The sequence below is a fragment of the Eubalaena glacialis genome, chromosome 12 (assembly GCF_028564815.1).
Source record: "Eubalaena glacialis isolate mEubGla1 chromosome 12, mEubGla1.1.hap2.+ XY, whole genome shotgun sequence".
In the NCBI taxonomy this organism is placed as follows: domain Eukaryota; kingdom Metazoa; phylum Chordata; class Mammalia; order Artiodactyla; family Balaenidae; genus Eubalaena; species Eubalaena glacialis.
Genome location: NC_083727.1, coordinates 68,354,857 through 68,371,441, shown reverse-complemented (window position 1 = coordinate 68,371,441; position 16,585 = coordinate 68,354,857). Strand labels below are relative to the sequence as shown.

At 41.0% G+C, this 16,585-nt stretch overlaps 1 protein-coding gene, 1 non-coding gene and 1 pseudogene across 2 annotated transcripts in view; 1 reads left to right on the top strand and 2 right to left on the bottom strand.

Annotated features, from left to right (window-relative positions):
* Positions 1-16,585, bottom strand: part of MDN1 (midasin AAA ATPase 1) — a 153,538-nt gene that overhangs the window by 88,361 nt on the left and 48,592 nt on the right. Inside the window, exons 18-32 of the mRNA XM_061206786.1 lie at positions 16,324-16,468; positions 15,485-15,581; positions 14,024-14,137; positions 12,228-12,375; positions 11,462-11,572; positions 9,082-9,233; positions 8,354-8,532; positions 7,263-7,471; positions 6,931-7,077; positions 5,743-5,884; positions 4,268-4,402; positions 4,047-4,185; positions 3,646-3,784; positions 3,217-3,347; positions 260-404 (exon numbers count right to left, since the gene is read on the bottom strand). Of these exons, the coding sequence (XP_061062769.1) occupies positions 260-404; positions 3,217-3,347; positions 3,646-3,784; positions 4,047-4,185; positions 4,268-4,402; positions 5,743-5,884; positions 6,931-7,077; positions 7,263-7,471; positions 8,354-8,532; positions 9,082-9,233; positions 11,462-11,572; positions 12,228-12,375; positions 14,024-14,137; positions 15,485-15,581; positions 16,324-16,468 (2,133 nt within the window). The remainder of the gene's footprint in view (positions 1-259; positions 405-3,216; positions 3,348-3,645; positions 3,785-4,046; positions 4,186-4,267; positions 4,403-5,742; positions 5,885-6,930; positions 7,078-7,262; positions 7,472-8,353; positions 8,533-9,081; positions 9,234-11,461; positions 11,573-12,227; positions 12,376-14,023; positions 14,138-15,484; positions 15,582-16,323; positions 16,469-16,585) is intronic.
* Positions 1,616-1,690, top strand: TRNAA-CGC (transfer RNA alanine (anticodon CGC)). Its single transcript has one exon. It is a non-coding gene; the product is annotated as a tRNA-Ala (tRNA).
* LOC133102634 (mitochondrial import inner membrane translocase subunit Tim9-like) lies at positions 2,353-2,654 on the bottom strand (annotated as a pseudogene).

Genomic DNA, 16,585 nt, shown 5'->3' with positions numbered 1-16,585 from the left:
TAACATATGTAAAAAGCCAGGCAAGGTGATTGAAATAATGAAATTTCAGGCACATACAAAAGTGAGACGTCAAATAAGGAATGTTTTATCTGTCAGAATTATTTTTCAACCTTATAATGGCTCTCTCTGGATTTTTATCTTTTACTCAGTTTTTACCCAACATAAAATTCCAGACACATTTTTACATACTGCATTTATGGGTACAGTGAGCTGAGGTCAAAAGGCACAAAAAAATTATGCTTCAAGAACACAGTTTTACCTCTTTTTTCCCAAAGTCACCCCCGGGGTTCATGGTTGCCAAGATACGGAATTTCTTCCCAGCAGTCAACAGCTCTACCTCATTATCCTTGTCCTCTAGGTTGCCTTTCTCAGCTAATAACAGAGACTTTTCCACTTCAAGGACACTAGAAGGAAAATTGGAGAATGTGAGATTAGAAAAGGCTTCTGTATTCTATTTTGTGGTCTTCAGTGTTCTCAAAAAGGAAAAAGAAAGTCATCTCCTTTGCTGAGCTTCCACTTTAGTTAATGGTTTCCTGCCACAAACTTCAAAGTGAATAGTTATCCCAATTCCTATGTAGTGGAACAACAGTTCTGATCAAAAGAAAAAGAATTCCTTTTCCCACTTACGTCAAGACACTTGTTTTAAAAAATGGGAGCCTAACTTCCCTGGCGGCGCAGTGGATAAGACTCCACACTCCCAATGCAGGGGTCCCGGGTTCGATCCCTGGTCAGGGAACTAGATCCCACAAGCATGGGTCCCGGGTTCGATCCCTGGTCAGGGAACTAGATCCCACAAGCATGCCGCAGATAAGAGTTCGCATGCTACAACTAAGGAGCCCACGTGCCGCAACTAAGACCTGGCACCACCAAATAAATAAATATTTTAAAATAAATTAAATAAAAAATAAAAAATGGGAGCCTAGCATGCAAATGTTCATGGCAGCATTATTCACAGATATAGAAACAACCCAAATACCAAGAAGAGGTGAACAGATAAAAAAATATGGTATTATCTACACAATGGGGCTTCCCTGGTGGCGCAGTGGTTGAGAATCTGCCTGCCAATGCAGGGGACACGGGTTCAAGCCCTGGTCTGGGAAGATCCCACATGCCGCGGAGCAACTAAGCCCGTGAGCCACAACTACGGAGCCTGCGCGTCTGGAGCCTGTGCTCCGCAACGGGAGAGGCCATGACGGTGAGAGCCCCGCGCACCGCAATGAAGAGTGGCCCCCACTCGCCGCAACTGGAGAAAGCCCTCGCACAGAAACGAAGACCCAACACAGCCAAAAATAAATATATATAAATAAATAAATTTATGTACACAATGAAATACTATGAGGAACAAAAAGGAACACACTCATGATATAGGCTATACCATGAAGGGACCTCAAAACATTGACGCAAAGTGAGAGAAGAGACCATTTATATGAAATGTCCTGAAAAGACAAATCTATACAGACATGAAGTAGATGAGGAGTTGCCTGGAGCAGGAGGTGGCATCAAAGATAAACTGTAAATGCACAGGAGGGATGCTACTGGGATGATAAAAATGTAAACTGAATTGTGGTGGCTGCAAAACTCAGTAAATTTACTAAAACTCATCGAATTGGGGGACTCCCTGGTGGTCCAGTGGTTAGGACTCTTGGCACTCGCACTGCCGGGGCCCGGGGTTCGATCCCTGGTTGGGGAACTAAGATCCCACAAGCCGCGCGGCGTGGCCACCGCCCAACTCCCCAGCCCCCCACACACAAAGAAACAACCCCCCCCAAAAAAAGAAAAAAAAATAACTTATTGAATTATACATTTAAAACAGGTACATTTCATGAAATGTAAATTATACCTCGATAAAGAGAGAAACACAGGTATTCATCAAGATTCACACTGATCTGAGGTTTTTTGGTTTTTTTTTTTCTTTTTGACGGGGCAGCTTGCGGGATCTTAGTTCCCTGACCAGGAAATGAACCAGGGCCCTCAGCAGTGAAAGCGTGGAGTCCTAACCACTGGACTGCCAGGGAAGTCCCTGTTTCGTTTTCTTTTTTTTCCCCCCGGGTTATTTCCATTTATTTTACATTTAGTAATATAATTTTTTTTCTATCTCATGACTGAACACCTATTTTGAAGAAACAATGGTTTATTTTTCTAATCAAGTGACCAAGCTGCTGAGTCTTAAGGTCTCAACAAATGCTGCATCTTACTATTTTCATTGCACAACAAGACTTATTTTGATTACTCTGGCAAATAGCAATTTTGCTTCTCCAGTGGTTCTTATTTGCCAGTCAGGACAGATGGCTGGTTCACACGGTGGCTACTGTTTTCGGGCGCTTTCTGTCAGGCGAGCCCTCATTTCCGGTATCACATCAGGGATCCGTCCATCAGGACTTCTCTACGTGTTTGGCCAAGGCATCCTGCACTGGCTATCAGGGCTTCATTCTGTTGAACAGGATATTCCTGAAATCTCATTGATATTCTTCGTGTCATTTTTAAACATTTCTGGAAGCAGTGTTCTGAGCAGGTGAGGTCACTTCAGGCTTTACTTCTCTTGTCCTGAAGTCTTTCACACTGCAAAAAGCAGGTTTACCGTAGGCTTACTGTGTAGTTTTGAGAAACTTCTTAAACTGTTTTATCTGATCAGATTTCAGTATTTGTGCAGCCATATTCTTTCAGTACGTTCATTAGTCACCTTTTCTGATGCATGAGTTTCCTTTCTGTTCTGGAAAAGCATCTTTGCTTGAATGTCTCCAGCAAAGCCTGATTTCTTACTCAAGCACATGCTCTCACATCCGATACCAGTATGCGGCTAGGGGGCTACGTGGCCAGCCAAGTCTGGTGTGGAGGGTCGGCGTCCTGGTCTGGGGTTTTGAAAGGCCTTACAGCTGTAACATCCAGGATTTTGATTCTAGTTCTTTGAAAAAAAAATTAAGATAATGGCCACATAATTTGCCTTAAAAAAGAATTTTAACTTGGGCTTGTTTGTTTTAGCCCTATCCTCCCATAGTCCCATCTTTCTGATTATTGACAGCTAAACAGAAAAACTAGGTCTCTTAAAGGAGACACTGAGTGCTAAAGCCAAAAAAAGCAATAGCTCATCATCATTTTCAAACATTTACTGAATACAGTGTACCTATGAAGAACGTTACTGTGCACAAGAATTAGTATCTATAAAATCCAGACCAGCAAAAGCATCAAACACAGGGTAAACCTCTTACACTCGTGTACCTGTTGAGTCTTTCCAGGACAGAGTCGTCGGCTAGGGAGATCTCATCCAAGAGGAAAAAGCCGTCCTCCTTCATGGCCAGAACCAGAGGCCCATCATGCCACTCAAAGAGTCTTGATGTGTCAATTTCTTCCTACAATTTGGAAAAGAAGAGGGTGAAATTAAAGGGCAGGTGGCTCCACAAGACAATACACATGTAGCTAGTGGGTGTCTGCTGGAGTTGCTCTGCAGAAAACAAAGACTGGAGAACAAGGAACAGATCTCACATAACAGGATGCTTGTGGAGGTCCCTTGCAGACCAGTGAAAATCTGAAGATAAGATACGTATCAAACCTGTATGCCCCACCGGGAACAAAATCCCACAGTTGACTCTCGCACAGAGCCGACTGCAATTCTTTAAATGAACATGTTATCATTTGCTCAGGACAAACCTTGTCATTTGGCTTCTGTCTCACGGGTCGCAACCCCCCCAAGAAGTCTGATGTCTCCATGTGTAAGTGGCAGTTGACTGAGTATAATTTCTGCTTTGCTAAGGCCGCAAACACCTGACAGATAGTAGTTTTCCCACACCTGTTAAGAGATACACACCAGATTAACAAGGAGCATGAATTCCAAATACACACCCACGAACACCCCAGTCAACAAGAGAGGGGAGCTCTGGCCACAGACACCAGGGCATCTGGCAAACACAGGGCGCCTGCCCCTTGGCTCAGGGGACCCTTCCCCAAAACACAGCACCCTACCATGTCTCTTAACCAGAAGGGCACACACTACATGAACTCTACTGAATTGAACTGAACCCTCAAAACGAGTTACTGTCTCCCCACTTTACCCAGTGTCTCCAACCAGCAGCACTGGTTCACCAAATTCCAACGCCCTTCCCACCAGCATCGCCAGTCTCCGCATGCCCTTGGTCCACACGACGTGGCTGAACTTAGACTCCAATGTGGATATCTGAGCAGACAATTTACCTATCAAAGGCAGAGTACATATTTAGGTTCTAATATGAATACAACTCAATTCATTCTCCTCTGGATGTGATTGCCTACTCACTCAGCAATTTTAGGACATTTTCTTTGGAGAAGAGGGATTGAGGACACAATTTTTTCTTGAAATGTTTTTCAAGGACTTCTTGAATCACATCAACCTCCTCCTGCTTCCTGACTCGGCCTGCCAGAAGCATAAAACCTTGAAAGAAAAAAAAAAAGGAACCGTCAAGTGTCAATACCAAGGGACACTGATACTATGGAGCATTAGCTGCTGTGAAGAGGAAACCTGAAGAACTACTTTGGAAAACCAGGAGAACTTACTACAACTAACTATACACCTGCCCTCTGCCTTGGCAACACGACTTCTAGGTAATCCAACACAAATGAACTCACGTGCACCAAATGACATTCAGGAATGTTCAGAGCAGCTTTTCTTTCTAATAGCTAAAAAGCAGAAATGACCCAAATGTCCATCAACAAAAGAATAGACAAACATATCATGGTATCTCCCATACAATGGGTTACAACACAGTAATAATTTAAAAGGAATGAAGTCCTGATGTACAAAACAGCATGGCTGAATCTCACATCAGATTGAGTGAAAAGAAGCCAGACACAAGAGTACATACTGCATGATACTATTTAGATGAAGCACAAGCTCAGGCAGAATCCATCACTGGTGACAGATGTCAGAGCAGTGATTATCTATCTCTAGGAGTTAAGGCTGGCAAGAGCCATGAAGGAATCTTCTGAGGTACTGGAAATATCCTAAATCTTTGCCAAGGTGGTGATTTACATGGGTACCCACATATGTAAAAATACATTAAGCTGTACACGAAATAACAGAGCACTTTACCCACTTTACTGTTACATTTTATGTTATACCTCGATAAAAAGAGTTTAAAAAAAGTGCTCCTCCCTGTACTCTTTACCAGCAAAGAGAAACTACAACTCACATGGGTTAGTTTTATTTCCTCCCCACGCTCAGTAACCACCCTGTTAACAACTCATCAAGACTTTTCAAATCAGAAGATTCTGAAAGGCTTTCTATGCCAGCACGGAGAGGAACATACAAATTCTTCCCATGGATTAAACCAAAATAAACAAACCTGAGTCTCAGATGACGTAACTACCTTCGCTCAGAACTCTGGTATTATCCAACCCGTCAGTTTTCTGTACGTCTCTAAGGCGCAAGCATAACTCTCCATGGTCACCACAATGCAGATAAAAGGTGCTCAAAGACCCCCGCCAACCACCTGCTTAAACTCCTAAAGGCGTTATGTCCATATCCTGACTCCCACAGGTGGCCACCTGAAGCTAAGAGTGAGAAAACCTTAGCAACCAAAACATAACAGCACAGAGGCCTGCAGAAATAGGACCACTTACAACGTCAGTCGGGACTTGAGGGAGAACGGCTCTGTTCCTACAAAGACTAGTAAAATATATGTACTGGCCACAATTTGGGCAAGATTTGTTGCAATAACACAGCACGCAATCTGCCCGAAGTCCACAGTTAGAGAGCGTGTGCTGAGAGCTTACCATCGTTGGCTAAGTGCTGCAACCAGTCATACTCTTTCTCCGTCTGCTCAGCCAATCTGTATCGCTCAGCCCATCGGAACAGATCACGGAGGGTGATGAAGCCTTGCTTTCCAGCAAACACTGAAGAACCTCTGCGATAGGACTATTAAAGGACCAAAACAAATGAAAAAGGGCAATGGCAAGCGTACAGTACAACTTATACAAAATTCCTGACAATCTTAAGCTACCATAAAAATGATTCATTCCACTAAGATTAATTTTTCTTAAATGTAAAGGGACTGCAATCATTTGAAGATAAATGTTCAAACCCATGTGTAAGTAAAGAACATAACAAATAATGGAATTCCATCTCACATAACACACAGAAAACGATTACGAATAATAATACAAATAGTGGCAAACACGAAGGAAAATTAATCCCATAGTGTGGGACCACAGTAGTAAGAGTGGCAATTATTAGCTTTCTAGGAAGTAATTTAGCAGTGTATAATTCTGATAAAAACCACTTTTAACCCCATAAAATAAATGGGATATTCTTGGGACTTCCCTGGTGGTGCAGTGGTTAAGACTCCACGCTCCCAATGCAGGGGGCCCGGGTTCAATCCCTGGTCAGGGAACTAGATCCCAGATGCATGCCGCAAATAAGAGTTTTTGCATGCCACAACTAAGGAGCCCACAAGCCGCAACTGAGGAGCCCATCTGCCGCAATAAATAAATAAATAAATAAATGATGAGTAAGTTCTGGGAAATCTTTAGAAAAAAGGGGGGGGGGTAATATTCTTAAAAAAAAAAAAACTGTAGCTTTGTAGAATTGAAAAGGGAGAGCCACACATAAAGAATCTCTTTAGTTATGTCCATTCAAGGATTACACCCATTTAAAAAACAAAAACTGCAGTTTGTTGATGCCAAATTCCAACCTAAGTAAAATGTTCCATATTATCCATAAGTAGGGAACTGTCATCACATATAATTATCAGAAAAATTTTAACATGGTATTAAATTGCCAATTTACAACACAAAACCAAAAACTGGATATTAATGGGATGAGTTTTAAAGATAAGATCCTTACTCTGAAAAAAATAATAAATGGGTGGATGGGCTGTTTCTACCCCAGGAAGCCTCAGATTCTGATCACCAAATCTAATCAAGACAGTCCATTTGAAACTAAGTGATGGAGAGATGGAATACCTGAAGGTCCAGCATGACTTTAACCAATTTGCTGCAGTAGGAGGGTGGCAAGCTACACCGCTTGTGCAAGATTGTTTCCAACTCAGAACTAGGCAGTTCATCAAAGTGCAATTCCACAAATCGATTCCTGAAGGCTCTAGAAAGCATCTGGGAAACGCACAGAAACAACATGATACAAAGGACCTTTTCATTTAATTTCCAAAATGTAGGCTCTGCTATTCACCACAAAAAGAAAAATCCTTCAAAAGAGGTAAAAACATCTCAGTCTTACCAAGACGACTTTTCTACTCGATTCGGTAACAAACAGGAGTAAGGGGGCAAATGCTACACACCTTTCTGCCTCCGTAAAGTCCTGGGGGATTCTGGGTAGCAAAAAGCATGAAGCGAGGATGTGCTTTAACAACTTCTTGTGTTTCTGTTATGAGCAATTCACGGTTATCATCCAACAGTCTGTTCAGTGCCTCTAGCACATCAGTAGGGGCCAAATTTAACTCATCTAAAATAATCCAATAGCCCTTTCTCATAGCATCAATAAGAACACCTTAGAGGAAATACATACTGAAAATTAGTGCATAAATTAGTCCAAAGTTTTTTTTTAAATGTTATATACAAATCAACAAATCCTAGATTATCATTAAATTTCAACGCAAATTATTCTCTGCAGCTAGCCATGTCCCCAAATAATTTGTGGTTTTGAGTATCAAGGAAGCATAATTTTCAATTAAAAATACTCCTTTTTATTTTGCACAGAGGGGGAGCCAAAGCTGATGAATATTACATTTACAACTTACTTTTTCCCCTGAAGTCTACTTTCATTTAAGTCACCACATTCTCGTATCTAGTCTCAGCTTCCCTCTGTTCAATGCTTACCCCTCTTCTGATTCTCTAGGAAATGGAGTAGTTCAACTGCACTCTTCAAAACTAGGCCCCAGGACTTCCCTGGTGGCGCAGAGGTTAAGAATCCGCCTGCCAAGGCAGGGGACACAGGTTCCATCCCTGGTCTGGGAAGATCCCACATGCCACGGGGCAACTAAGCCCACGCGCCACAACTACTGAAGCCCATGCACCTAGAGCCCGTGCTCCACAACAAGAGAAGCCACCGCAATGAGAAGCCCGCGCACTGCAATGAAGAGTAGCCTCCGCAACTAGAGAAAGCCCGCGTGCAGCAACGAAGAGCCAACGCAGCCAAAAATTAATTAATTAATTAAAAAAACAAAAAACAAAAAACCTAGGCCCCAGTCCTGTGTACAGCCAACAAGATTAGTCTGGCTCAAAGGAAGCTGGGGCCCTAACCATCACCCCTTAACCATCACATAGCTCAGGGAGAAAGATAAAACAGCTATTATGGCGTCCATCCATGTGCCTCAACTGGAAAGGATGGAGATTGCTTGAGGAGACCCAAGGAATAGAATTATAACCTTACCTTCTTTAAACATGAGCTTCCCTGAGGAGTCGGATGTGTAACAACCAATGTACTCCTGAATATCCGTGTGCTCGTGGTTGTTAATACGCACACAGTGGTTACCAGTAGCTGCGGCCAGCCACCGTATCAGGCTTGTTTTACCCACTGATGTCTCTCCCTGAATCAGCACTGGATATGTTCTTTAAAGGATCAGCCAATAAAGCAATTAAAAAGAGAAAAAAAAAGACAGAAACCAGAATTAAATCATGTAGTGTTTAAAAAAGAACAACTGTAACATTTAACGTCATCATAAGAGAACGTTTTTATATACCTATGCACTACTAATGGAACGTTTCTTAAGCCCTGAGAAGTTTCTACGTAAAAATGGTTCCTCAGAAACTACCGAGGAAAGTAATTCCAGCCTCTCTTGCACTAGTGAGAAACAGTAAGCGGGAGTAACTGTTACTCACTTAACAAGTAATGGGTGATGAGTATCCATCAGCAAAATACTAAAAAGCAACCTTAATGATGGCCAAAATAATCTGGGTCCATATTGCTCCCACCAAAGGTACAACTAGAAACGATGTTTTGTGTCTGGAGAAAAGTGACAGGATTGACTTAGAAAATAATAATTCACTCAGCCAATGAATAACAATAGAGCCCTTTGAAAGTTCAGGAAGTAGGACTAGACTTTCAGCAATGCCTATGCTGGTAAGACATCAGAGCAGTGTGAGAAAAGGTCCACACACCCTGCAGAGACCACTCGGACTATGTCTCTCAGGTTCAGCTTGACGGAAGACGTGAGGATGTACGTCTCATCTATCGTAGGTTCCTTGTCTCCCACCGAAATCCAGTAGCCTTCCACCTGGATAAGCCGACCTCCTTTTGGTTCTGGAATAGGCTGAAAGACACAAGAGTTATAGAGAAATAACCCACAGACCCACGACAACTATGGCATTCTTTCAGAGAGGGGTGTAAAGTGGGAAAAAAACTGTCACCAAGAATGCTGCTTGTTCTGGATGCTTTCAACATTAAAACCCACAAATGAACATGAAAAAAAATTACTTTGAGGAAGGAGAACAAAATGGCGACATGTACTGGTTTTAAAATTCAGGTTGGGTTAGGTAGATATGGGGGAAAACTTGAATGAAAATAATTTCTCAGATAGTTTATGACTCAGTTCTCTTCTCTCATCCACCAAACTTCCCACTCTAATAAAGTATTTTGGTCAAAAACATGTATTTCATATAAACCATATTCCCAAAACATGGCCAGTGCTGTACTGGGGCGGGGAGAGGGGGGCACTATGCACTACTATGTTCTGGACCCCCTAGAAGACATTAAAAATAAAAGCAACCCTCCAGAGAAACTCGTTAAGGATAATATTGTAGATGATGGCATAACCTTTTTTTTTTTTTTTTTTTTTATTTATTTATGGCTGTGTTGGGTCTTCGTTTCTGTGCGAGGGCTTTCTCTAGTTGTGGCAAGCGGGGACAACTCTTCATCGCGGTGCGCAGGCCTCTCACTATCACAGCCTCTCTTGTTGTGGAGCACAGGCTCCAGACGCGCAGGCTCAGTAATTGTGGCTCACGGGCCTAGCTGCTCTGCGGCATGTGGGATCTTCCCAGACCAGGGCTCGAACCCGTGTGCCCTGCATTAGCAGGCAGATTCTCAACCACTGCGCCACCAGGGAAGCCCCTGGCATAACCTTTTGAAGGTATGGTGGAAGTTAAGTTGATTTATACAAAACTGCCATTTTTATAGATCAAAAATGGTCAAATCGTGGTCAGATATACAGCTATAGAAAAGTGCTCTTCTAGAACATTTAGCCCCCTGACTTGCAGCCACAGTTGTAGGCACTGCTTTTAAGGACTTCTCAGTTGGGCAGAAGAGCAGTGAGAAAAAAGAACTGTTAAGCCACCATCATATATAACCATGAGGAAAGCATACAAAAAAATAAGTGGAGGGGAATGGTAATGGGATAATAATCAAAGCAAGCTTGAGTCTTTTCTCAATGTTTTCACAGTTTACCAAAAGTATATATTCATGTGTTACTTGTATAATTTTTTAAAAGGAAAAAACATTGAATCCAAAGTACCCACAATCCCAATGGCTCTTTCTTCCTAAACAGCAAGCAATAGACACATAAACAAGTCAGTTTGTGAGCCAGTTTCTCTCAGCCTCTTTCAATCCCACGTTATTCTGTAATTTCCTCTGTCAAACTGAAATGGTTATTGTGTATAATAGAAACAAGAAAAGGAAAGGGAAAAAAAAGCCCAACCATCAATCAGAAGGGGGGTGTGCAGATAAACTGTGGTGCAAGCTTCCGATGAAATGCTATGTGACAATTAGAAAGCACGTCACTCACAGTGATCTGTGGTACAGACAAAAAAATATATCCAGGATATAGTTAGGCTAAGAAAGGAAACTACAGACCATTCTTATGAGATGGTTTCATTTATATTACTTATATTAGATATATACAGGCAGACCTTGGAGATTTTCCAGATTTGATTCCAGACTACGGCAATAAAGCAAATATCACAATAAAGCCAATATGGCAATAAAGCCAGTCGCACAAATTTTTTGGTTTCTCAATGCATATGAAAGTTATGTTTACACTGTACTACAATCTATTAGGGTGTGCAATAACATGTCTAAAAAAGATGTACGTATCTTAATTTTAAAATGCTTTATTGCTAAAAAATGCTAACCATCAACTGACAACATAGGGTTGCCACAAACCTTCAATTTGTAAAAAACTGCAACATCTACGAAGTGCAATAAAGCAAACTGCAATAAAGTGAGGTATGCCTGTATTAGAATTTACCTTGATAAATCTACACACACACATATATTAGAATTTGAATATATAAAAAAGATTTTTTAACTTTTAAATATATATATATATATGTACACACACAATTTAGATGGAAAGGACTATCTATAGGATTTAAATCTCCAAAGATCAGGATTATCAGGAATTTTCACCACCTACGTTAAAATTTTGTGGAACTGACTTTTATAATTGGAAACAAGTTTTACAAAAAAAGCAAAACCAAAAACAAAACAGCTAACAATTTGATATTTCAGCCTTTCATTTAAGTCAAAAATCAAAAAAGAACCTACCTGCTTCAGCAGACTTTTAACATTGCCAGAAACAATATGCTGACAAATGAGCTTCTGAACTACTGGGTGCGATGCCCTGTCAAGCTGTGTTAAGAAACCCAAACAAAAGCCCTAGAGAAACCACAAATACGCGTTAACACTAGTTATCCTTCTGCAATAACAGGCCAACTTATTTCAGAAACAAAATTCAACCTCTCGGGTGGTGCTGGTGCCCAGAACAACTTTTTTTTTTTTTTAAGAATATATTATTTATTTTACTTTATTTTAATTAATTAATTAATTGGCTGTGTTGGGTCTTCGTTGCTGCGTGCAGGCTTTCTCTAGTTGCGGCAAGCGGGGGCTACTCTTCGTTGCAGTGTGTGGGCTTCTCACTGTGGTGGCTTCTCTTGTTGCGGAGCATGGGCTTTAGGTGCGCGGGCTTCAGTAGTTGTGGCTCGCGGGCTCTAGAGCCCAGGCTCAGTAGTTGTGGCGCATGGGCATAGATGCTCCGCAGCATGTGGGATCTTCCCGGACCAGGGCTTGAACCTGTGTTCCCTGCATTGGCAGGTGGATTCTTAACCACTGCGCCACCAGGGAAGCCCCAGAACAACTTTTAAATGGGATACAATGGTAGAAAAAGGGCAGGGTAGTTCCGGTATGAAAAGTTCTGGGCTAATCTGACTAAACAGAAAGCACTAGCAACCCTGGCACGGGCATCCCCACTTGCTCCTTCCCCATGGTGTGCCCATCCACCAAGCTCCCAACCAAACACAGACTGTACAAAGACCTCATAGAGCGAGCGCTGGATGTTGCCACATGGATTGGAGGCTGCAAATCGCAGGGCCCTACAGAGAGTCCGAAGGCTGTAGTGAGGTCTGTGGCCGGTCCCATCCACCAATTTTGTCCCAGACTCCTTCCGCACAGCTGTATAGAACCTACAAAGAGGATGCAGTTCAAAAGATTTATTTTATTAACTAATAAGCCTTACTATTTTGCTGTTGTGCCCATTTCTCTACAAAAGGACCAAAAGGCATTTTTATAGATTAGATGGCCAAGCTTACATACAACTTCTTAGAGCATCAAAAATAATAAAATGAATATTGATCAATTTCCCTTAGGATGGAAAGAGGAGAAAGGTGAGATGTGTCTGATTTTTAAGGGAATGGTAGTGACATATGAGAGGCCCTTAGCAAGAATATACTGAATCCAAACACAGGGTTCCAAAGTCAGCTTTAATATGAGGGTCAAATGAAGTCCCTGTGTAATCTCTAATGGTGATGGATAAGCATATAGAAAACAAAAGTAATGGTGTTTTAAAAGAAAGTCTACAGATACGGTTATAATCAACAATGACAAAATGTTAAAAAGCATGATGATATGGTGACCATTTCTACTTTCATTACCACATAATTTAGAAGTCCAGAAGATGACAAGATGGAAGAAGTTTCAGACTGAAACATCAAGTGCAAATCTCAAAAATTCATGAAGGACTTCCCTGGTGGTGCAGTGGTTAAGAATCCGCCTGCCAATGCAGGGGACACGGGTTCAAGCCCTGGTCCGGGAAGATCCCACATGCCACGGAGCAACTAAACCCGTGCGCCACAACTACTGAGCCTGCACTCTAGAGCCCGCGAGCCACAAATGCTGAGCCCACACGCCGCAACTACTGAAGCCCACATGCCCAGAGCCTGTGCCGTCAGCAAGAGAAGCCACCACAATGAGAAGCCTGGTTCTTCACTTATCACAACCAAAAATAACAGTATTTACTGATCTTCACCTGTAGAATTAAAGCTCCATGAAAAGAACCAAGATTGTCTGTTTTATTTATAGCTGTATCCCTAGCATCTGAGCCACTCAATAACTATTTGTAAAAAAAAAATAAGGAAAAAAAGCTCAAAAAGCAAAGTAAAACACTAATATGATCCAACTTCAAAATCTTTACATATTGTATATCTTGTTTTAGAGGGCACAGATAAAATCAACTAAGTGACGTGCCCCAGATGACAGACTTACTTTCTGACAGAGCCAGCACTAGAACCCAGGGTGTATGATACAAAAGATTGCACCCTTTCCACATGGCATACAAAAAACAGAGGAAAGAAACTCAAATTAAAGCACCAAGTGACATAACCACTCTATACTGCATTCAGCTAAGACTCTAATAATTCCAAACTGGCCTCAATCAATTATATCAACCTTCCCCCCCTACATTCCACAAAGCTAATATGCAAATTGCAAAAAGTAGGATTTCACCAAGGCAGATCAAAATATAAGCCATTTATATCTCCTCAAGGGATTCAAACTCTTAGCTGTGAATAAAGAAGTAATTAGGAGAGAGTTATCTAATTGTTTACATATTCTCATAGGTCTCAACAATACATATTCTCATAAGCTCTCTATGTAGTTTCCTTAGGAAAATCCAAGGGAGTCCATAACGTTCCAACTTTAAAATAAAATCTAAATAATCCTTCCATCAGTCTTCTCTCGTTAGAAGCAAAAAAGAAGAAAACAATATACGTGCATGACGTACACATTTTTATGCTCAGAGGAAAAGTTTATAAAGAGAAACCAAAAAGAACCCACGTTATGATTCCTTGCACTGTGCTCCTGTTCACACTCAAGCCTTTCAGATAATCCACAATAAGGATCTGTAAGTCTTCTTTACTTTCCAATTCTTCTACATAAAGTTCTGTGAACCTGTTAAGACAATTATTATTCCATAATAACCATTTTTGAGGAAGTTAATACAGCTATTCTGACAATACAAAAACACAAGACGGAAGTTATATAAACTCATTTTACCTGCTTGTAATATGAATTATGAAGGCCTTTCAACTTGAGATACAGATTGATCATAATGAAATAGAAGATAATGTAACTGTTACCAAAAATCTACCATTACTACCTCTAAGAAAGTCAAACAGTCCTTGCAAAAACAGTTACAAAAATAAGACTTTATTTATCCTCATTTTCAGAAAGTGTTTTTGATTACAACTATATGTAACAAAAAGTACATGCAACAATAACAAAAAAGCCTCCTCACTATCAAAAATTAATACTTGTAGCAAAGGAAAATACATACTTGTGGTTGATAAAATTTTCCTAAAAAGCTTTTACTACTTTTATAATGTGGGAGAAGATCTAGTAAAGTTTTAACACCATTTTAAAATTCAGATTCAACAAAAGGTTACCAACAATAAACAAGGTCATTTATCTTTTTTTTTTTAACATCTTTATTGGAGTATAATTGCTTTACAATGGTGTGTTTCTGCTTTATAACAAAGTGAATCAGCTATACATATACATATATCCCCATATCCCCTCCCTCTTGCATCTCCCTCCCACCCTCCCTATCCCACCCCTCTAGGTGGTCACAAAGCACCGAGCTGATCTCCTTGTCCTATGCAGCTGCTTCCCACTAGCTATCTATTTTACATTTGGTAGTATATATAAGTCCATGCACTCTCTCACTTCGTCCCAGCTTACCCTTTCCCTTCCCTGTGTCCTCAAGTCCATTCTCTATGTCTGTGTCTTTATTCCTGTCCTGCCCTTAGGTTCTTCAAGGTCATTTATCTTTTCCCAAATGCTACATACATAAAACATCTTGTTCATGTCAGTCTGTGCTTAATGATGAAAACTGAAACTTAAATGTTCTTTTACAAATCATTAGTCTCATCCAAGAGGACTCTGCCTAAAATGCACTTACGCTGTTATATGATATACTATTATTTCGTTATGTGAAGGTTTTCTAATAGCTAAAAGGCTATCTGAAGGAGGAAAGATTTTTGTTTTCAACAATATCCATGAGCCATTAAATGTCATACAAACAACCCAAAGGGAAAAAACTCCCAGTGTTCTGGAGTTTTCCGTATTCCTACCACCTATAGAAAGAAGAAGACTACTACAAGTAAAAAGATTCCTCTATCAGCAGTCAATAAATTTCAAGCATTGTTATGAGGGTTGGTTACGTTAATACTACCAATCAATAAATAAAGAGAACTTAATTTTAAAAACAGCTCCAGGAACCAAGCCATGACCCCTTACCTGTTTCTTATTCCTGGTGGGAGATTTCTTTTGCCCACATCAGTTGCTGGATTCATACACGCAAATAAACGGAAATCCGGATGACGAACCAGTGGTTCTGTTAAAAGAAAACTATAAATTCTCAACGACTTGTAACAATAAGTGATCAGGGGAAGACTAACTCCACTGAACCCCAGGGTGAACCAGTATGCCTCAAGGCTCAGCAAGGTTGGTACTGGCTGCTCAACCATCCTTGCCTTTTCTCAAACCCCAATGAAATCAGTTTCCAGATCTATGTACACAACTTAATCTTAAACTGCCATCCCACCACCTCTTATGGTGTGGTTGTTCATGCTATTTATGTTTCATCACCTATTCACCAGCGCGTACACTGTCACTGAGTGTGCATGCCTTATTACCCACTACCCAAATGCCTTGACAAATTATCTTATTCTTTTCATTCCCTATATCACCTAACAATAAGACTTTGCAGAAAATTACTATCTACAGAATAAATAAATCACACTGGGAGGCCCATGTAATCTACCTAACCAAAAGAATATTACTTCTTTTTAAAAACATTTTTAAAATTTATTTATTTATTTATTTACTTATTTATGCATGCATGCATGCATGCATGCAGGCATGCAGGCAGACTGCCCCGGGTCTTAGTCGCGGCATGCAGACTCTTAGTCGCAGCATGCCGGATCTAGTTCCCCGACCAGGGATCCAACCCAGGCCCCCTGCATTGGGAGTATGGAGTCTCACCCACTGGACCACCAGGGAAGTCCCAAGAATATTACTTTAAAGAGGCCAAAAGGCCTCGCATCAAGTCAAACCCCAAGGGGATCAAGTGCTACCTGTGTCTCCTCGATCCAGCAACACCAGAGAGCCAGAGGAGCCTTCAAGTAAACCACTCAGACATTCTAATGTTTCCGGAGCAGCCAGGTTAATCTCATCCAACAAGATCCAGTCTCCTTTCTTTACAGCCTGAGCTAATGTACCCTAGAAGATGAAGTAAAATGTTAAGGATCCATTGCAAACACACACACACTCACCAAGAACAGTTATGTGAGCAGGGTTAGAAGCAGAGGCAAGGGCAAACCGCTCCTACCTGATGAG